Source organism: Raphanus sativus, chromosome 6 (genome assembly GCF_000801105.2).
Source record: "Raphanus sativus cultivar WK10039 chromosome 6, ASM80110v3, whole genome shotgun sequence".
Lineage (NCBI taxonomy): Eukaryota > Viridiplantae > Streptophyta > Magnoliopsida > Brassicales > Brassicaceae > Raphanus > Raphanus sativus.
Window position 1 is genome coordinate 18,649,704 of NC_079516.1, and position 23,064 is coordinate 18,672,767.

At 35.9% G+C, this 23,064-nt stretch overlaps 2 protein-coding genes, 1 non-coding gene and 1 pseudogene across 3 annotated transcripts; 2 read left to right on the forward strand and 2 right to left on the reverse strand.

Annotated features, from left to right (window-relative positions):
- Positions 1 to 1,010: 1,010 nt before the first annotated feature.
- On the reverse strand, positions 1,011 to 7,901 carry LOC130496786 (uncharacterized). Its single transcript, XM_056989243.1, has 2 exons — positions 3,923 to 7,901; positions 1,011 to 1,027 (listed from the first exon to the last, which is right to left on the reverse strand). The coding sequence occupies exon 1, from the start codon at positions 6,947 to 6,949 to the stop codon at positions 4,487 to 4,489; it is 2,463 nt and encodes an 820-aa protein (XP_056845223.1). The 5' UTR covers positions 6,950 to 7,901; the 3' UTR covers positions 1,011 to 1,027; positions 3,923 to 4,486.
- LOC130497204 (small nucleolar RNA R71) lies at positions 6,294 to 6,400 on the forward strand. The gene has a single exon (XR_008936215.1). It is a non-coding gene; the product is annotated as a small nucleolar RNA R71 (small nucleolar RNA).
- Positions 7,902 to 11,723: 3,822 nt separating the features above from the next.
- LOC130495622 (uncharacterized) lies at positions 11,724 to 12,470 on the reverse strand. The gene is made up of 3 exons (XM_056987042.1): positions 12,417 to 12,470; positions 12,096 to 12,317; positions 11,724 to 12,029 (listed from the first exon to the last, which is right to left on the reverse strand). The coding sequence occupies exons 1-3, from the start codon at positions 12,468 to 12,470 to the stop codon at positions 11,724 to 11,726; spliced, it is 582 nt and encodes a 193-aa protein (XP_056843022.1).
- A 4,930-nt stretch (positions 12,471 to 17,400) lies between these two features.
- LOC108836252 (F-box protein At2g02240-like) lies at positions 17,401 to 19,397 on the forward strand (annotated as a pseudogene).
- Positions 19,398 to 23,064: the final 3,667 nt, after the last annotated feature.

A 23,064-nucleotide genomic window follows, 5' to 3' on the forward strand; every position in this document is an offset into this window, starting at 1 on the left:
ATTGAACATGAAACTCCCGAGGGTAAAATGTGGGAAAGGCAGTATCTAACGAAACTAGAGAAGAGGAGAGACGGGTGGATGGAGGTAAAATTTGGAGAATTCTTAAACCATGGAGGATTCATGGATGATCGCTATAAAATTGGTTTTTATATTAGTGAAATCAAGTATAGCTATTGGACGCCTGGTTTCATCGTTCAAGGCGTTGAGTTCCGGCCTGTTAAAAAACTCATGGTGAAGTAAGAACCAGTCCATGGACGACAGGACGAGCGTTGTTTGAGCTAGTGAGTCCGATGTTATATGTTTATGTATCAAACCAAAAACTTATTGTAACAGAATTTTAATGGTTGTATGTTTGATTGTAATTAATGTTTTTGATTTTTATTTTCTTTTGATGTTTTTGTCACTCTGACATGTACCAGTTCAATAAGAGTGTTTTGTTCCATAACAGTTCAGGTATTCCGGATTTTAAGTCCTGACAGTTCTAGATGATATGTGTAAGTTTATAGGGTGAAAATGTATTATTTGAATCAGCTACACACATACAATTTCATATATTAATTATGTCTTTCGATCATGTGAAAAAATATTTATTAGATCATGGGATTACAACCACAGTTAGTAAGGAATGAATTGAAAACGCAAGTCTTTTGTTTTTTATTATAATTCATTCTTTCTTTCACCATTTCATCACACAAGAGACTTTAGAACGAGTCTTCCAGATCTCAAGAAGTCTATTTATTTATTACAAAAAAGTCTTAAGCTCTATCTGTGTCTCAAGATTCCAGACGAACGCGATTTGGTGCAGGCAACGATGGGGCAAAGTCATGGCAGAAAACATCATCTCCGGGCCCGTCACCGTTCGATTCAGTGCCGGTGGATTGCATCTCCAGTTTTATTAAAATGGTGTTAAACAAGTCAATAAAAATATAAATAGAGTTAAATAATATATTTTGTATCATTTACTAAATAAGTGATTTAATTAAGTATCAGTTCTTTTTGTGATATGATGCTAGGAATTTCAAAGTTCCTAAAACAAATGTTGTAGGATAGTGATGAATGTCGAACCAGTTCTGAGGGACTCAAAGCAGTGAGAATGCAAGTATTTGCCTAATCTAAGTGCAGCCAGTGATTTGATGATTTCTAAACTAATGATTAAAGCTAATGCAAAGCAATAAAAATGATACTTTTAAGCTATTGGAAAGGAGAACTCATGGGTATAGGAACTTGACCTCGGGTGATCAGGATTCGAACTAAGGATGAACAATAAACGATCAAACAAACAACCTTAAGCCTAGACACAATTCTAAGCAAGCTCTATATCTAGATGAATGCTCATTTGCTAACACATCTCAAACATCAAGTGTCCTTGGTTGAATAACATGCAAGCAATCAGTCACAACAGGTCTATTAGCTATCTTAGCATCTTTAACAACAAATGTCTTTGGCAAAGTACACTAAAAGCCTAGGAGAGTTGACTCGGGCATTTCATCGAACACCTGTCGGGTGAGAAATGCCTAGAGATCACCCTTTGAGTGGCCTACTCAAATGATGTATTGAAATCACTCTACTAGCAAGGAGATGACATGATCTACACTAAAACATCATAGAACTAACCTAATCACCCTTAGTCTCCTAACCCATGAATTCAAAAGGTGATTACTCACTAATCTCCATGATTCCTCTTAAACCCATGATGGATTTCAGATTAATCATGTAGAGAAATAGATGAGAGATCACAAGAACAATAACAAACCAAGTCAAAAAGAGATTAATTTCTTGAGAGAGTTTGTGTTCTTCAATAGATCAAAGATTATCTGCCCAAAAAGTGGCTACAACATACTTAAACATTAGGTTTTTCAGAGTAAAACCGTGCATAAGAAATTGCAAAAAGGTCCTTGAAAAATCATAAAATCGGGTAGCATAAAGGGGTGGAGCGACCAGGAGGGGTCGCTCCGGGTGGTCGCTGCGGGTTGGTCGAAGAAAACGAGCGGGCTGGGTGAGTCGCTGCGCCGAGGTCGCTCCAGGAGTGAAGTCACAGCGGCCAGCCAGGGTCGCTCCGGTCAGGTCGCTCCGGATGGATATGTCTCTAGTAAATTGGTCATAACTTCTTCGTTACATCTCCAAATGACTTGAAACCACTTCCATTAGAAAGCTAACTCAATTTCATGTGTCTCCACAAAATCTTAGCAACAGAAGATGTCTCGAAGGCCTCCATCCATGCTCATCTTTCACCCCCTTTTTGAGCACATTGCTTCCAAATGTCTCCAAGAACTCCATGTGGTGTTCCAATACCTGATAGAGACATATGTATGCCAAATGCAACCTAAACATGCCTAAATCCTAATCTATATGATGCAAATGCCTATGAATGAATGGTTAAAACAATGCAAATATGCAAGACATCAACTCCCCCACACTAGTCCTTTACTTGTCCTCAAGTGAACTTTCTGGGACTCATAGGGGAAGAGGTTTGAAAGTGGGAGCTCATAGCCAAGAGAAACACAAAAGCACTTGCTTCAACATAAGAATTCAGTACTAGCACACTCTCTCTTATTATCCTCTAGCTTCTCTAGGCCTGTCTCAACTCAACATTATGCATTCACACATTCAATTCAGCCAACTCTCACATTCATTAAGCAATACAACAAGTGAGCTCTATGCAAATGGTCAATTGGTCCAAGTCATTTGGGTAAGGGAAGGCTTTTTCGCTCTAGTGATCAAAGGTTTCATAACTCATTATCTTCAAGGTTTAACACTCAAAACAAGTAGCCTTGACATTGCACATAATATATCTAAGAAAGGGATCAACTAATGCATACAATGCTCAATCTTCATTGTTCTACCCTTTTTCAAACATACAAGTGACACAATTGAAATCCCAAGTTACACCCATCTCACATCTCTCACCCAAAAATCTCAAGAACACATCCACAAACTCTCAATCAAGGGAAATATTTAAACTTTTAAAACACAGCCTCTAAGCTCATTCTCACTTTGCTAGCCCCCTTTTTCTTTTTTTTTTCTTTTTTTTTTTTCTTATTTTTATTTTTATTTTTTATTTGGGGGCCAAGACTTTCACAACTTTGAGCTAGAGGTTTATACAATTCCCAATAAGACAATTAAGCACAAGAGTTCATTCATTCCCATTCAACTTTCAAGTTCAAACTTTACAACACTCACCCCCACCTATGGCTAGACAATAGCGTAAGCAATCTAGCAAGAATGAAGACTGAGCATTGTCGTTCCCAATACTCTCAAGATTATGCGCATGTAAGACTTTCCGAAAAAGGCCTCACTCAACAAACAATTAAGGCTTAAAAGGAGGAGAGGGTTTTAGGGAGTGGAATGCCACTAGAGATTGTCAAAAAGATCGGCATAAAAGATGTGACAACTCTAGTGTGAATATCCATGACTTAGCACACAAGGGACCATGAGCAAGAAATTAAGTTCATTCAGTTCGATTCAAAGTTGTAGTTGGCTTAAGAGATTGAGTTTCAGAGAGAGTTTTCAAGGCACAAAGCTTACAAGGTTTTCAAGAGAGGTGCATGAACTATACAAGGCTAGACAATGCTCCCTACAAGGCGTTTTAAATCAGCTCCCAATGCAAATGAATGCAACCTATATGCTTCTAGACTCAATCCTAAAGTATGCAAATGATACACTAAATGATTCTTTTTGTGTGTTTTCAAATTTTTTTTTTTTTTTTTTTTTTTTTTTAAAATTTTTTTTTTTTTTTTTTGGTTTTTCTATGCAAATAAGAATGTAAAATGTAATGCATGAGACTCAGAATCATCAAAGCAAACATGATCAAATACTTGGTACCTCCCCCACACTTAAATCACACAGTCTCTGTGTGAGGGAGACACCTAATGGAAAGGTAAAATGCAAAGAAAAACTGGGATAAACAAGGGTTGCAGGTTACCTGGAGTGGAGCGAGGTAGGGGACCCGCTGTGATGGGTCGCTCCAGGTTTGCTCGGAACAACGAGCGACCTGTGCTACCCGCTGAGGCTGGCCGCTCCGGCTCGGTGAGGTCACAGCGACCAGGTAGGGTCGCTGCGGGTGATGGCTTCTCAGCGACCGGGGAGACCCGCTCCAGTTAACCGCTGCCGAAGAAGACGAGCGATGGGGACATGTCGCTGCGGGTGCGTCGCTGCTGGTGATGTCTTCACAGCGACCTCCATGAGCCGCTGTGGGAGGTCGCTCCAGAATGAAGCGAGCGACGGGGATCAGCCGCTGCGCCAAGACCGCTCCGTGCTGATGGAGTCACAGCGACCAGGCAGAGCCGCTGTGACTGGTCGTTGGGCTCTGCTCGTCCTTGTGTCACTCCTTTTGCCTATTTTTACCTGCATACAACTTCATTTTCCCATTGCTTTATGCAGTAAGATGAAAATAAAAATACTAATGCAATATATACAAGGATACTCATGGGACTTCCTCCCAAGTGAGCTTGTTTTAAGTCTCTAGCTTGACTTTGCCTCCTTTGGATCAGGCTGGAGTAGGTGCAGAAAGTGGAGTTAACACCCCATCTTCCTCAGGTGGTAGCTCACCAAGGTGATCATCAGCAGGAGGGCCCATTTCTTCAATGATGAAGGCTTGTCCAAACACAGTGGGGTTCTTCATTTTCTCCTTGATGTCAAAGTGGAGGATGTTCGCCTTACCCAAATGGAGGTCAATCTTGCCTTCTTTCACATTCACAATAGCTCCTGCTGTAGCTAAGAATGGCCTTCCAAGAATCAATGGGTCTTGAGCCTCCTCACCCATTTCAAGCACCACAAAATCTGTAGGTATCTCATACCCTCCAATCTTCACAGGGAGGTTCTCTAGGATGCCCACAGGGTACTTCACTGAACGATCAGCTAACACCAGAGAGAGTCTACACTTCTTGTATTGAGTGAAGCCAAGCTTCTTTGCCACAGATAAAGGCATCAAGCTGACACTAGCTCCCAAATCGCAGAGACATTTCTCAAAAACCATAGGTCCAAGAGCACAAGGTAGTGTGAAGCATCCTGGATCCTCTAGCTTCTCTGGAGCATTAAGCCTCTGAATGATGGCATTGCACTCATGGCTCAGAACCATCATGCCCTCCATCTCCTTCTTCTTAGCAGTTACAGCATCTTTCAAGAACTTGCTGTATTGAGGAATCAGCATGAAAGCATCAATGATGGGCATTGTAACCTGAGCTTCACTCATCTGCTTCTCAAACAAAGCCTTGTACTTCTGTAGCAGCTGCTTCTTGAATCTACCAGGGAATGGAAGCTTGGGTTCATAGGGAGGAGGGACAGAAGAGCTCTCACCTGCTGGAGCAGCAGATTCACCATCTTTTGTTGTCTTCTTCTCTTCTCCAACCTTTCCTTTACCCTTATCTTTCTCAATCTTCTCCAAGATCTCATCATCTGTCTTCTCATCAACAATGACCACTTCATCATCTAGATTGATGGCTATCTCCTCACCTTGTTTCTCAGCATCCTTGGTGAGGGTTCTAGGAGGTAACTGCTTACCACTCCTGAGTGTGACAGCTTTTGCGTCCTTGGGATTTTGATCAGATTTTCCAGGTAGAGATCCTGGCTGACGATTCTGGTGGGTGCTCATGGAAGCAAACTGATTCTCCAAATTCTTGACAGAAGAAGCAAGGTGGGAGAATTTGTTGTTGAGCTCATTGTAGCTCCCATCAATCTTGGAGTGAAGGTTCTTCAGCTCATAGCCCACATGCTTCTCACTTCTAGTCTGAGACTCCAAGATCTGTTTCAGTAATGCATCAGTGCTGCTCTCTTGAGGGGCAGAAGAGCTAGGAGAGGGGCTTTGCTGAGGCTGATAGTTGCTCTGCTGGTTGTTTCTTGGCTGATAACCACTCTGCTGGTTGTTGGAATAGGGCTTCTGTTGGTAGTTGTTGTACTGAAAGTTGGGTTCCTTCTTGTACCAGCTACCATTGCTGTTGATGAAACACAATTCTTCTTGCCCTTCCAAACCATCAACCTCATTGACAGTAGGAGGTATCTCCTGTTGTGGGTTACCAACAAAGTTCACCTGCGCTTGTGTGGCCTTATCAGCAATGAGTGTGTCAATCTTCTCCTGAAGAGCTTTGATCTCATTCCTTGTGTGCTTGTCATCACCTCTACTGCTTCTGTCATGGTCTCCACTGTAGACTGCATCACTCTTAACCATGTTGTCAACCAGAGCCTCTGCTTCTTCCTCAGTTCTCCCCAAAAAGAACCCATTGCTAGCTGTATCCAGTCTGGCTCTATACTTAGGAAGAGCACCTCTGTAGAATGTGCTCAGCAAGCTCTCCTTGGAAAAACCATGGTGTGGGCACTGAGCTTGGTAACCATTGAATCTCTCCCAAGCTTCACTGAATCCTTCCAAGTTCTTCTGTTGGAAGCTGGAGATCTCGTTCCTCAACTTAGCAGTTCTTGAGGTGGAGAAGAATTTCTCCAAGAATGCCTTTTTGCAGTCTTCCCAAGTGGTGATGGAGTCACTTGGTAGAGACTTCTCCCACTGACGTGCCTTATCCCCCAAAGAGAAGGGGAATAGCTTGAGCTTTAAAGCATCCTCTGACACACCATTAGTCTTTGACATACCACAGTAGCTGTCAAACTTATCCAAGTGATCAAATGGGTCCTCCACAGCCAGACCATGATACTTGTTGTTCTCTATGCAGTTGAGCAGTCCTGACTTGATCTCAAAGTTGTTAGCAGCCACAGCTGGTGCTCGAATTCCAAGTCTAGGACCATGGATGTTGGGGCGGTCATAAGTGCCAATGGGGCGAGCTGGTCGCTGTTGAGGTCCATTGGGGTTCTGAGGATTTTGTTGTTCTTCCATTGCAGCTTCCAGTGGCTGCAGTTGAGCTTGTTGCTCTTCTTCTCTTCTTTTTCTAGCACACTCTCTCTCTAAAGCTCTGATGTCTGTGGCTCTTGGAACAAGGTTTGATGTACCCTTGCTCCTCAAGTTCATACACCTGAAAATCACAAAGAGGTGAAGAAGAGAATCAGTAACTTAAAAAAATAAAAATGACTTAGTCTCAAGCAAATGACTAAATCTCAATGTTCAAATCAAACTCAGAATTTGGCAACGGCGCCAATTTGATGCTAGGAATTTCAAAGTTCCTAAAACAAATGTTGTAGGATAGTGATGAATGTCGAACCAGTTCTGAGGGACTCAAAGCAGTGAGAATGCAAGTATTTGCCTAATCTAAGTGCAGCCAGTGATTTGATGATTTCTAAACTAATGATTAAAGCTAATGCAAAGCAATAAAAATGATACTTTTAAGCTATTGGAAAGGAGAACTCATGGGTATAGGAACTTGACCTCGGGTGATCAGGATTCGAACTAAGGATGAACAATAAACGATCAAACAAACAACCTTAAGCCTAGACACAATTCTAAGCAAGCTCTATATCTAGATGAATGCTCATTTGCTAACACATCTCAAACATCAAGTGTCCTTGGTTGAATAACATGCAAGCAATCAGTCACAACAGGTCTATTAGCTATCTTAGCATCTTTAACAACAAATGTCTTTGGCAAAGTACACTAAAAGCCTAGGAGAGTTGACTCGGGCATTTCATCGAACACCTGTCGGGTGAGAAATGCCTAGAGATCACCCTTTGAGTGGCCTACTCAAATGATGTATTGAAATCACTCTACTAGCAAGGAGATGACATGATCTACACTAAAACATCATAGAACTAACCTAATCACCCTTAGTCTCCTAACCCATGAATTCAAAAGGTGATTACTCACTAATCTCCATGATTCCTCTTAAACCCATGATGGATTTCAGATTAATCATGTAGAGAAATAGATGAGAGATCACAAGAACAATAACAAACCAAGTCAAAAAGAGATTAATTTCTTGAGAGAGTTTGTGTTCTTCAATAGATCAAAGATTATCTGCCCAAAAAGTGGCTACAACATACTTAAACATTAGGTTTTTCAGAGTAAAAACGTGCATAAGAAATTGCAAAAAGGTCCTTGAAAAATCATAAAATCGGGTAGCATAAAGGGGTGGAGCGACCAGGAGGGGTCGCTCCGGGTGGTCGCTGCGGGTTGGTCGAAGAAAACGAGCGGGCTGGGTGAGTCGCTGCGCCGAGGTCGCTCCAGGAGTGAAGTCACAGCGGCCAGCCAGGGTCGCTCCGGTCAGGTCGCTCCGGATGGATATGTCTCTAGTAAATTGGTCATAACTTCTTCGTTACATCTCCAAATGACTTGAAACCACTTCCATTAGAAAGCTAACTCAATTTCATGTGTCTCCACAAAATCTTAGCAACAGAAGATGTCTCGAAGGCCTCCATCCATGCTCATCTTTCACCCCCTTTTTGAGCACATTGCTTCCAAATGTCTCCAAGAACTCCATGTGGTGTTCCAATACCTGATAGAGACATATGTATGCCAAATGCAACCTAAACATGCCTAAATCCTAATCTATATGATGCAAATGCCTATGAATGAATGGTTAAAACAATGCAAATATGCAAGACATCATGATACTATTTATATGATGTAACTTAACATTTTTCTTGTAGTGATTGATTTAAAATTATAATTGTAAATACAAAAGATACTATTTCCTAGGTTCTTTTTTAAAGTGTCACTTTAACATTTCTTTTTGTTAAATAAAAAAATGTTGTTATATAATTCCAATGCAATTTTATACTCATTTTCAGCTAATTATTAATTGTAAAAGCATTGATTTTATAAATAAATATATTTATCTCAAATACTATTAGTTAGATAAATGTAACTAATTAAAACATAAATGCATTTAATAATTTTCTTAATGTGAAAAATATGTAAGTGACACTTTTTATGAAATGGAAAAATATATAATTTATTTCAAACCTTTTTTTGTGTGGAATGACTTTTCAAATGAATGTTATGTTTTTGGAATAATATGAAACTAGGCAGAGATCCGCGTCTTACACGAAGTGTAAATATTAGGAAAATAATTTGATTTACTTAAACATTTTTGTGCATAGCTTGAAGAATACATTAATTAACATGTATAATGATTGCATTGTCTGAGCTCTGTGCATCGGTCTGAGTTTCTGTAATTTTATCTCTGTTGTTCTTAACCATCTAAGTTACTTTCTATTCAAAATAATGAAAATCCTTTCTTCAGAAAGCATTTATAGTATGTGAAGTTCAATCATAAACATATAATATGTTTATAGAACTTAAATTGTTATATTTATATGAACATTGGGATATCAACAGTCTAAGACTGGCTTAGAAGAAAAATGGCCATGAAGATCTATAGAGGTTTCAAATACATGGACGGCTTCCAATTCAAGGGTTAGCATCAGATTTTCTAAGTTGTTGTGTAATTTTCTTAGGACTGATTCAAGCATATATTTACTATTGTCTTAGAAATAACTCGCGACGCTAAAATTAAACAAATGCATTCACAAAGTAAAACTTACAAAAGTATGTAGAAACTTCATATAAAAAACATAACACAAACTCTGAACATAATTTCTGTAAGAAGATATAATATAGTGAATCACAAATTAAAATGCAGAAAGAATACAAAATATATAGGAAGAATCACAAATTAAAATGTAGAAAGAAGACATAGGAATTTGAATGCAAATTTTTAGTTCATGAACAAGAAGCTTGACATTTATTTTAAATTAATAACAAATCATTTTTTCAATTACACGTATATTAATGATTTAGAGTCGTGTGAAACATAAATATAAATATATTAAATAAAATGAAAAAAGTAAATTAGAAGTATATAGTTAATTATACATATGTTCAGTTATCTTCAGATTTCCATTCGGATTTTGATATTACTCGTTCGGGTGTCCAATCTATGCTAACTCTGTAGCCATTTAGGTATTTTGCTACATCGGTTTGGATTTTTTTATCCGGATTCGGATATCGGATAAAATACACAGCCCTAAGTATAATGGTGCTTCATGATTTAAATCTTCTATAATAGTACTTTCCATCTAAAATCAAAAGACAAATAGTTTTCCACTTAAATATCAGCTATCACAAATGAATATTATTCTTTAAAATATCAAAAGAATTCTTAACTCTTACAAAAACAAATATCAATAAATAAATTATATTTTTTCTTCATCCTCTGCAATTTCTTTTGTATAGCACTATAATGGTGTTTAATTTTTAGTAAAATATTCTCCTTTATAATACTTTACTAGACTCGGACCAACGGCAGCACGTCAGTTAGGGTGTTGTGAGTATATAATGGTCCGTATAAATACCGTATAAAACACAGTATAACACCATATAAACGGTGTATATAGTTAAATCACCGTATTTTGCATATACTAAAATACAGTACAATGTACTACTGGTACAACACACGGCCATACCAGCTGTATTTTAGAACACTGAATAACCAATAACTCGGTAAAATCAAAACATTTTTTTGATAAAGATATCTGCCGTTCAATGCTTCAAATGCTTGATATCAAATTAGGTTTCAAATGCTTGATATCAAACATTAGGATCTCCTCTTATTGCAGAAGCAATCGGGATGTGATTGGCTCTCAACACGGTGATTTATGCCGGGTTTTGTACACTCAAGGTTTTCTCCTACAACTCAACGCTCACCAAAGCAGTTTCGGGTAGAATCCAGTCTAAAAGAATCATCGGAATCGTCTCAGATATCCGATCGATTTCCTCTTGTTTTTGCATCTATCGTTTTTTATTTCTCTAGATCAAAAAACTCGGTCGCCGAATGACCTAGCTAAGCAGACCTTACAGGTCTTTTCTTCCTTGTACTGAACCTCGGGGTTAGGCTTTTTCTAGGCCTTATTCCCTTTTCTTTTATAATGAATCCATGTGACAAAAAAGAAAAGGTTTCCAAGCTCCGATCCAGACATTGATCCGGTGTGTTAATGATCCATGTGAGCTCATTATTACTACTTTAAAACCAAACATATCGTCATCCCATAGCCATGTTTTCTGAAGAAGGTATAAAAATCCCATAGCTTTAGCTTCTATAGTCGAGTTAGCACCGACAACTTTACCCATGCCCACATCAATGTATGGACCTTTATCATCTCTCACTATCCATCCAAACCCGACTCACCAGGATCGACAATAACTACTTTCAAAATTTCATTTAAACCATCCTGCAGGACGACACTACAAGAAAACACGCCGATTTCGAGGGATATTTTCCTCGGTATTTCGTCGGAATAAGCGTATTCCGACGAAATACCGAGGAAAATGTCCCTCGAAAAAAACTCGTCGAAATTTCATTTTCCGTCGAAATTTCCTCGAAATTTTGTGACGGAATTTCGAGGAAAGATAATTCCGAGGAAATTTAGAGGACTGCACTTCGTCGAAGTGGTCGTCGGAATATATTGAGGAAAAGTTCCCTCGGTATATACCGAGGATTATACCGAGAGAAAGGCCTACGAAAATTTTCGAGGAACATGTCCCTCGGAAAATTTCGACGAACACGTTTCCTCGAAAATTTTCGAGGAACTTTGTTCGTCGAAATTTTCCCGAGGGACATGTTCCTCGAAAATTTTCGAGGGCTGCTTTCCTCAAAAATTTTCGAGGAACTTGTCCCTCGGAAAATTTCGACGAACCCTTCCCTCGAAATATTCCGAAAATTATTTTTTTTTTAAAAAAATAATTTTTTTTGAAAAATATTTTAAAATTTAAATTCGAATATTAAATTAAATTTTAAATTGAAAACATATTATTTAAAATTCAAAAGTCATACAAATGAAAAGAAAACATTTCAAGTTTTGACAAGAATTAAACTACGGTTTTGGGCGTTCGGGTCTGGCATGGTCGGGAACTCCAAGTTCGGGTTCATGCTCCTCATCATCGCCATCATTTGCTCGTTGAGATTCCTTTGTGCCTCCCAGCCCGCCTCTTGACTCGCCACCATGGACTCCAACGCAGATATGCGAGCATCCTTGTCCCTCATCTGACTCAGAAGGACTTCTTGATCAACATAGGACGGTGGTGGTGCAGAAGCAGACGGAACCGAGCTGGACCGACGAGCCAAACCGAACAAACGGCCCTTCTTCTTTGGAACCGCCTGAAAAAGAAAGTGTCAAATTTAAATAATATAAAAAATGAATTGAACTTTAAAAAAAGAACTTACCGCTTCAACGATTTGGTTGATCCGAACCCGAGGCAAGCCGGTCGATCCCGTCGAATCGTCATCCTCGGTTTGAAGCTGAGACACTTCCTCTTCCATCTGACTGTCGATGAGGGAGACCACATCCCTCACAACACCATCATCAATCTCGCCGGTCTTCTTGTTGGTATACGCCGTCTTGATTAGGGTGTAATGATCAACCGGCTCCCCCTCATTTTCTTCCGCCTTGAAAAAACATAAATTAAACAAACATTAGTAATTAAAAGAAATGCACAAAAAAAAATATTAAAATCTTAAATAATATAATAAAACCGCGAAGCTTACCAAGCGATCCCCCAGACTGGCTAAAGATTGAGCACCCAAGTTATGGATGTACATGCCCTTCCCCTTACGGTCGCTCTTCCGTTAGTCTTCAGATTTTCAATACCTTCAAGAGTCACTGATCTGGCACATAAATCGCGGAAGAAAGCACTTATCCCTGCAATTGCTTCATGAACATTTCGTGGTAATAGTTCTTTGAAAGCAAACGGAAGTAAGCGCTGCATCAACACATGACAATCGTGACTTTTTAAGCCAATAAACTTTCCTTCCTTTCTGTCGATACAGTTACGCAAATTAGATGCGTAACCGTCTGGAAACTCCACATCGTTTGAAATCCAATCGAAGAACGCATTTTTTTCCCTCTGCATCAAGTCGGTATATGGGAAAAGGAGCCCTACCATTCCCATCAACATGAAGTTCTGAACGATCACATATATCAACTAAATCCAGTCTTGACTTCAAATTATCCTTTGTTTTACCTTGAACGTTAAGGATCGTGTTCATGAGGTTGTCAAAAAAGTTCTTCTCAATATGCATGACATCTAAATTATGCCTTAGCAAATGATCCTCCCAGTATGGCAGATCCCAGAATATACTTTTTTGTGCCAGTTATGTAGGTTTCCAACAGCATCTACCGGAAAACGCGCATGTCCACCGACGTCTGGCGTCCTTTCTGCACCAAAATCTCTTAGTTGTGTCTTCAAACCTTTCCCACTAATTTCTGCAGGTGGACTGTCAAACACCCTCTTGTTCTTCGTAAACAAATTCCTACTCCTACGATATGGATGATCAGGTGGTAGGAATCTCCTGTGACAGTCAAACCAACACGTTTTCCTTCCGTGTTTTAGTTGGAAAGCATCAGTGTTATCTTGACAATATGGACATGATAGCCTTCCATGCGTTGTCCATCCAGATAACATACCATATGCTGGAAAATCACTTATTGTCCACATTAGTACTGCCCGCATTTGAAAGTTTTCTTTACACGAAATATCGTATGTTTCAGCACCTTGAGCCCATAGTTGTTGCAACTCATATATTAGTGGCTGAAGAAACACATCAAGTGATCTCTTAGGATGCTCTGGTCCGGGAACGAGAATTGAGAGAAACAAAAACTCTCGTCGCAAGCACAAGTTTGGGGGTAAGTTGTATGGTGTAACAATGACTGGCCACAGAGAATATTGTCTTCCACTCTTCCCATACGGGCTGAAACCATCAGTACATAATCCAAGGTAGACATTTCTTCTCTCATACGCAAAGTCGGGATACTTTGATTGGAAATGTTTCCACGCTTTTGCATCTGAAGGATGTCTAATCTCACCATCTGTTGAGTGCTCCGCATGCCATCTCATTCGTTGCGCTGTGCGTTCCGAAAGATACAACCTCTGCAACCTTTCCGTCAAAGGCAAATACCACATCCTTTTGATATGGCACTGGAACTCTTCCACTCGTATCTTTATAACGAGGCTTCCCACAAAATTTGCATGTAGTCCGCTGGTCATCCGCCCTCCAATAAATCATGCAGTTATCGCTGCATACATCTATTACCTGATAAGATAAACCAACACCAGCTACGAGTTTTTGAACCTCGTAGTATGAACCTGGAGCTACATTATCCTCAGGTAGAATACCTTTAACAAAATTAGCTATCGCATCCACACAGTCTTCAGCCAAGTTATAATCTGTTTTAATGCCCATCAGTCTCATAGCAGATGATAAAGCCGAATGACCATCTCTGCAACCTTCGTACAATGGTTGCTTTCCAGCATCCAACATTTCATAAAATCTCCTAGCTTCTGCATTGGGTAAATCTTCCCCTCTAAAATGATCATTTATCATCTGCTCAGTACCTACACCATAATCTACATCCGCTCTAATTGGTTCTTCTAATCTAACCGCCGGCTGAGGTTCGCTAGTACTACCAAGTTCATAATCAGTTTCCCCATGATGATACCAAATTTTGTAACTTCGTGTAAACCCATTCAATAATAGATGAGTCCAAACATCCCACTCTTTAATAACTTTTCTATTTTTACAATTAGAGCAAGGACATCTTAACTTACCTGTTTCTGCTTCCGGTTGTTGGCGAGCTACCCTCATGAACTCGATTATACCTTGATTGTATTCTTCCGTAAGCAATCTCGTGTCCGGATCCAAATGAGGTCGATCCATCCACGAACGAAAATAATTTGAAGAAGACATGTTTTTTTGGAATCAAATTCGTGAGACTAGGAGAGAAGAAGAAAAGAAATGGAGTGAATGAAGAGGAAGAGGGGTGGCTGTATTTATAGATCAAATCCTCCCGGCATACTGAGGAAATTTCGAGGAAATTTCGAGGGAAACAGACATTTCCTCGAAATTTCCTCGAAATAGTTCAAATCCCCCAACGGCTCTCTAACGGCTACAAGATGTCGTCGAAATATTAGAAATGTCCGTCGGTTTTTTCCGACGACCCGGCTTTCCTCGGTATTCCCTCGAAAAATACCGAGGAAGTTGGTCTTCCTCGAAATTTCCTCACAAATTTTTGAGGAAATTTCGAGGAAACCCCATTTCTTGGTTTCCTCGGTATTTCCTCGATATTTTGTCACAAATTTTCGAGGAACTCATTTTCCCTCGGTATTTCCCTCAGAATCAGCGTGTTTTCTTGTAGTGCGAGGTTCCCAATTTGAACTACAACAAGACCTTTTTCCCTTGATTCTGCGATTGGATTGAGCAGCTACTCCACCATTCATCATTGGCCTCGCGATAGCCCTTCTTGTATCTTCAACTGGTTGGATGTTTCTCTTAGAAAATCACTGTGAGATTTCCGTACTATCCAAACTATCCAGAAAGGTAATAATCACATTTGTTGATTCTCCTTTCAATACTTCATCCAGATAAACATTGCCAATATTTTGCTCCAAGTCATCTGTAAACACCTCCACTAACGGACTGTTTGCACATAGTCGACCAGCAGCAGGTAAAGCACCTGAGATAACCAGCCACCGAACCTGTTAATTAAATCTTCGGCAAAGTATTAAGCTTCCATTTTTTTTTGCACAAATGAGTTTGCTTCCTTATTTTCATATATAATGGAGTGAAAAGCTTTTCTATATCGTAAGATTTCGGAGAAAAAAAATCGTTTGATGTTTTTGTCACTTTCACATGTACCAGTTTAGTAATTGAAAGCAGCAGCAAATCCAAAGTATTTTTCAATGGGTGAACTATATATATATGTATATCAAATTTGTTAAGACATACATCAAATAAGTTCATTTATATTATATGACTATAGGTGTGTATATCAAATTATTTGAATCAGCTACACACATATAAGTGACAGCTCATTTATATGTTTCGATCATGTGAGAACATATTTAATAGATCATATGGACTTCCAAGTTCCAACTACAATTAATAAGTGACAGTTTATTTACTCTCTCTGTATCATTTTAAGTGTTTTAAAGGTTTTTGCACATGGATTAAGGAAATATAAACTTTTATACAATTTATCTTGGTTATATAAAAAATAATTTTTAACACTAAAACCCTTCAACTAAATTTGTTTTGGGTAAAAACCCATAAACTAAGTATTTAACGAAATAACCCCCAAACTAACTTTATTTAATGAATTAAACCCTCTCAGGTCATAATTAGTACTATTGATAAATCTTTAGTTTAGGGGTTTTTACATTAAATAAATATAGTTGGAGGTTTTATCATTAAAAATAAAAAAAATCCAAAATATAATAACATTATCTAAAAATTAGTAACTTTAATTTTTAAAATTAGCATTTTCTAATTTGTATAGATATGTGAGTCTGTTTTTTTTTAAAAAAAATCAACACTATATATGTATAAATTAAAAATGTAAAAACCCAAAAATAAAAAAATTCTAAAGATTTACCTGTAATAAAATTATCTAAAAATTAAAAATGTAAAAGACAAGAACATATACCAAAAATTATATATTATCTAGTAGATTTAATTTTAAAAAATTAGCATTTTAAAAATTTCTACAAATATATGAGTCTGATTTTTTTTTAAAAAAATCAACATTATATATGTATAACTTTAATTATACATTTTTATTTATACATATATAATGTTGATTTAAAAAAAAAATCAGACTCATATATTTATAAATTTTAAAAATGCTAATTGTGAAAATTAAAGTTACTAGATAAGATATAATTTTTATTATATTTACTTGTCTTTTACATTTTTTTTTATTTAGATATTTCTAATACATGTATAGCTTTAGATACTTTTTTTTGGGTTTTTACATTTTTAATTAATACATATATAATGTTGATTTAAAAAAAAATCAGACTTATATATCTATATAATTTTTTTAAAAAATGCTAATTTTGAAAATTAAAGTTACTAATTTTTAGTAATATTATTATATTTTGGATTTTTTGTTTTTATTTTTTTTAATGGTAAAACCCTCCAACTATGTTTACTTAATGTAAAAAACCCTAAACTAAAGATTTACCAGTAGTACTGGTAATTATGACCTAAGAGGGTTTAATTCATTAAATAAAGTTAGTTTAGGAGTTATTTCGTTAAACACTTAGTTTAGGGTTTTTTATCCAAAACAAATTTAGTTGAGGGGTTTTTACGTTAAAAACCCTATAAAAAATCATTAAATAAAACTATTTCGACCAATAAAAAAAATTCAGTATTTTGTAATTGGTCAGAAAATTCAAATGTTATTAAATTCTATTTAGAATAGTGAGAATATCAACTATTTTGAAACAAAAAAATTCTTCTAAACACTTTTTAAAGTGATACTGAGGAAGTATATGTTCCGATCATGTGAGAACATATTTAATAGATCATGGACTTCCCAACTACAATTAATAATGAATTATTTGAAAACATGTAGCGTGAAGGAAAGAGAGTGACTCGCACACGGCAAGAAGGGAAGCTTCGTAAACATGTAGAAACAAATACCACGAGTCTTTTGTTTTTTCATTATAAATCATTCTTCTTTCATCGTTTCCTCACATAGACGACTTTAGAACGAGATTAAAGTCTTTATTTACTAAAGAAAAAGTCTTTAAGGGCTCTCTCTTTCTCTCTCTAAAAAGATTCTCCAGGTGATGCAGGCAATGATGGGGCAAAGTCATGGCAGGGAAAGCATCATCGCCGGGCCGTCACCGTTCGATTCAGTGCCGGTGGATTGCATCTCCAGCATTATCTCCTTCACGAGTCCACGAGACGCTTGCGTCCGTTTCGAAAACGTTTGAGTCGGCTGTTAAGACCGATACCGTGTGGGAGAAGTTTCTTCCATCAGAATATTCGTCTCTGATTCCACAGTACTCGCGAGTTTTCTTGTCCAAGAAAGAGCTCTATTTCACTCTCTGCGATGATCCTCTTCTCATCGAAGATGGCAAAAAGGTATATATATGTATGTTATCTATTCGTTATAGGATTTGAGAATAATGATCTACCTGGGGCTCAAGTTGATATTTGTGCATAGAATCATCACTGAGTTTTAACTATATGAGAATAATTTGGGAACAAGGATCTGTGATTCAATCTGATTTGACTGATACGCTGGAGTAATACGTCTATAGAAATCGTTGACCTTTTTTGGAATAAAGCTTGCATTAAACTGAATCGAAAGTTATAGTAAAAACAATTACGACCAATACATCGACTAGAAAGAACTTTGTAGTGAAAATTACAAAACAAGTACACTTTGATTTCTTACTTACTAAATGCTATTTATGAATAGAATCATGTGAAAGTAGTCATCTATAAGAAATTCTATTAATTTTTTTACTTAGCTGGAAAAAAATGTTTTATTCCATGCATTCTTATTCACGATGAAAAAAAGACAAAAAAAGTTGACTGGAATTTCTCTAATTCAAATATCCATTCCATTTCTTTTAATCCTCAAATTACTATTATTCCATTCCCTTTTGTTATCTCAACCATCCAATTCATTTTATTCCATGCATTCTTAAAATGATTACAAGTTACAACCATAATCACATTTGTTGTGTACCGTATCCTCATCTTTCTCACGATGTTAGAGAATTATGTGAACAAAGCTGTGATTAAACCTCCAGAGTTACTTAATTTGGTGGAGTTTCTAAATGTATCAATTTTCCCCCTTTTTCCAAATGATAGAGCTTTTGGTTAGAGAAAGCGAGTGGAAAAAGATGTATCATGTTATCTTCAAAGGAAGTGACAATCACATGGGGAACTACTCCCCACTATTGGCAATGGATTTCAATTCCTGAATCTAGGTACGTAACACCTTTTAATCTTGTTATGATTCGATTGTAAATTTGTAATCACACTTTTTATGATGATGATTGATGAAGACGATGAGAAAAATATGTCGCAATGCAGGTTTGAGAAAATAGCAGAGCTACTCAATGTTTGTTGGTTTGAGATTCGTGGCACGATGCGTACTCGTTACTTATCTCCTAGAACTCGTTACTCGGTTTACATAGTGTTCAAGACAAAGAACGGATGTCCTAATTTGGGAGATGTGCCGATAGATACTATAGTTGGGTTGGTTGGGCAAGAAACTTCTCAAAAGGTGATATACTTTGTTGGGCCTCGTGCTCGTGGCCGTGGCCGAAGGAGGGATGTAGCAAGACCAGAAGTGAGAGAAGACGGTTGGATGGAAGCTGAGCTTGGTGAGTTCTACAATGAATCTTGTTGTGATGATATTGCGGTAACTCTGATTAAGACCGATAATCCTAATTGGAAACGTGGTTTGATCATTCAAGGATTTGAATTCCGCCCTGCGAAAACCAGGTAAATTGTTATTTACGGTTTCTTGTGATGGAATAAGACCGGTGTCTGGTTCAATGTTTGCTTCAGTGTCATGTTTAAGCAAGTGAAAAGCTTTTTGTATTTGTAATGTTTTCGAACCTTCAAGTTTTTGGATTGTAATGCTGTATTGTTTGATTTGTTCATTCTTGCATGAACAAATTTCAATAAACAATGAAGATCAAAAGATAAATCATTTTTACAGAATATTAGCTTTCAAGAATGAATAGTATACTTTTAAATAATTTAAATATCTAGGTGCTCGTTCGGTCGTTCCCACTTCACTCGAAAAGTACTCATGTTTATTTAATTTAAAATTTGATGATTGTTTACATTTTATATATTTCACCCCAATTTTCAAATAAATTTATTTAAACTTTTTGATAAAATAATTTGAATACATAAATTAATATTATATTTTATCAATCTTGTAAATGCAATACTAATTTTACCATGGTTTATTAGGGCAAAAATAATTCAAAAATTAAACATTTTTTAAAAAGCTTTTAATGTTTCGAAAATTCAACTAATGATTAATTTTTCATAATTAAATTGCAAAAAAACATCATCTTCTACTTATAAACCTTTTTTGTTCTTGACAACTTTTTAATATTTCAAAATTCAATTTATGATGAAATTTTTATAATTAATTTGCAAAACCTCATCTTCTAACTGTTTAGTCACTAATACTTTTATAAAACATTAGTTACCCCTTAATGATTTCTTGAACATTGGAAAAAAGATTTATTACATGGTGGACATCGTCCCAGAATGGACGTTGGAGCATCCCTATCCACACTCTATAATTTACTTTAGGGTCAATTAGGGGAATGGGCAACTTTTAAGTTTGAATTAAGAAAATGGGTCACTTCAAGTTTATATTAGGCAATTGGGCAACCTAGTAGAGAGAGAATAAATTTATGACATTTTTAACATTTTTGCCTATTAAACTTGGCAAGCTGGAAAAGTAATTTCGTGGGACCCAAAATCCACTTTGCCTATAAAAATAATTTTTTTCCCACTAACTTTTAACAACTAATTTTTGTGGACCCCATAAACATTCTTTATTCATTAAACTTTTGGATCATATTTAATATTTAAAAATCATATATGAGCAACTACTTTTAATATAGTACATATTTTTCATATATAAAGTTAACATAAATCTATATGAATTAATATAAAATCGATGTAAACTCTAAATATATGAAAGTTACCCAATAAATTATACATTTTGACTTATAAAAGAAACTTTCATATTTATGAAATCTACCCAAATAAATGATAATTCATAAAATTATGTAAATTATGTAAATTTATGGATAATTATCATAAATCTGAGTAAATTTAATAAACTTGGAAACCTTCATAGATCCTTCATTTTTTGCCAAAATGGCAGGAAAACAAATTTGTCTACATTTAATTTTAATATAGTTGGGTAAATTTAATAAATTTGAAAACCTACGTGAATCTTACATTTTTTTGGTCAAAATTGATCTCACACTTTTTGTTTTTGCCAAAAATAGAAACACTCACGAAATGCTACATTTTTTTCCCAAAAATAAAATGACAAATTGGGATCTGGCAGCAAAGTGCATTCGTTATAATTTTTATGTTTATAAAATGACAAAAATTGTTAATAAAATGACAAATTTGTTAATATATGACAAACCCTACACCTTTCACGATGAACTGATCTAATAACTTTAATTTTCAAGGATCATATCTACTTGCTAGAACCAATATAATCCCATATTGAGTACAACCTGCAGATTGCCAATCATCCCAAGTTCTTGATTAGTCATAGGTAGAGCCATGCTTATAATCTATTGAAAAAGATATCCGCTATAGTGCTATTTCACCCCAAAAAATAGAGTTATCCTAAGGTTCACCCCTAGAGTGAACATTTAGGTTCACCCAACCAATAGGAATCAAGTATTTCATAATTAATATTTTTTAAAAAAGAAAAGAAAATATTGTCAAGTTATATTATGTTTTTAAAATAAATAAATAAAAACAAATAAAAATAATAGCCGTTACAAAAAATGAATTTTTGAAAACTATTTTTAATATCGTCAAAAACACTAAACCCTAAACCCTAAATCATAAACCCTAAACCCTTGGGTATACCCTAAACCCTTGGATAATTTTAAACTCTAAACCCTAAACCCTAAATTCTAAACCCTAAACCCTAAATCCTAAACCCTAAACCCTTGGGTATACCCTAAACCCTTGGATAATTTTAAACTCTAAACCCTAAACCTTAAATTCTAAACCCTAAACCCTTGGATAAATCATAAACACTTGGATAATCCTAAATTCTAAATCAAAAACACTAAACACTAAAACATTAAATCTTAAAAATACTATTATGGTTTAATGTTTTTAATTTAGGGTTTAGTATTTATCCAAGGGTTTAGGATTTAGAGTTTAGAGTTTAGTGTTTTGTTGACGAAATTAAAATCTTTTTAAAAATATTTTTTTTGCATATATTATTATTTTTATTTTTAATATTTTATTTTAAAAATGTAATATAACTCGACAATATTTTGTTTATTTTTTAAAAAGATATCAATTGTGAAATGAGTGATTTCTATTGGTTGGTGAACCTTAAGGTTTACTCTAGGGGTACACCAAGATTAAGTCCAAAAAATATAGGATAATTTGGTGCCTCCATGTCAAGTATCTAGTGATTTTTATGTTTTAAGAAGTTAAGACTCAACCTGAGTTTGACCAAATTCTCTCGCATAAACTTCTTATCTTAAATATTTAAAATCATCAACAAAACACTAAACATAAACTCCTAAACTCTAAACCATGAATCCTAAATCCGGAACCCTTGGGTAAATCCGGAACCCTTGGGTAAATCCAGAATCCGAATAAATTATACATTTTGACCCATAAAAGAAACTTTCATATTTATGAAATTTACCCAAATAAATGATAAATTATTCATAAAATTATATAAATTTATGGGTAATTTTCATAAATCTGGGTAAATTTAATAAACTTGGAAACCTACATGGATCTTTCATTTTTGTCAAAATGGTAGGAAGAACAAATTTGTCTACATTTATCTTAAATATTAAAAACCATCAACAAAACACTAAACCTAAAATCCTAAACTCTAAACCTTGAACCCTAAATCCGGAACCCTTGGATAAATCCAGAACCATTGGGTAAATCCAGAATCCGAAACAATCTGAACCCTTGGGTAAATCCGGAACCCTATGCCTAACGTTTAATACAATCTAATTCACTATAACTCAAGAAATAAGTATACGTATACATAAGATGTACGAATATCTAAGGTGTACGAATATATAAGGTGTACATATACATAAGTATACATAAGGTGTACGAATACCTTAGGTGTACAAATACCTAAGGTGTACGAATACCTAAGGTATACAGAAAGTGTACGAATACATAAGGTGTACGAATATCAACATAACCCATCTAATACTTAAGATGTACAAATACATAAGGTGTACATATACATAAGTATACATAAGGTGTACAAATACATAAAATATACGAATATCAACATAACCCATCGAATACTTAAGGTGTACGAATACACAAGTATATGTATACATAAGTATACATATATTTAAGGTATACGAATACATCGGTGTACGAATACATAACATCTATGAATACCTTTTGTTTATATCCCTTATTGCATTGGAGAGTTTGAATACATATTAAGTATAAAATTTAAATACATCTACGAATACAACGAGAGCACAGTGCTCTCCAAAACAATTATACGTTAATTATTTAGAACTCACATTTTACTCTATATAAAATTTAAATATTTTGCTAATAACCTATTGGTATTATAATCTAAAATTTTTGTCAATCTCATTAT

What these genes read in the sequence shown, in the direction of transcription:
- LOC130496786 (XM_056989243.1), bottom strand. Translation starts at nt 6,949, where the DNA reads ATGAACTTGAGGAGCAAGGGTACATCAAACCTTGTTCCAAGAGCCACA.
- LOC130495622 (XM_056987042.1), bottom strand. Translation starts at nt 12,470, where the DNA reads ATGTACATCCATAACTTGGGTGCTCAATCTTTAGCCAGTCTGGGGGAT. An exon ending in CCAGTCTGGGGGATCGCTTG is followed by an intron (nt 12,318 to 12,416) that starts GTAAGCTTCGCG and finishes TGTTTTTTCAAG; the next exon opens with GCGGAAGAAAATGAGGGGGA. An exon ending in TCAACCAAATCGTTGAAGCG is followed by an intron (nt 12,030 to 12,095) that starts GTAAGTTCTTTT and finishes TTTCTTTTTCAG; the next exon opens with GCGGTTCCAAAGAAGAAGGG.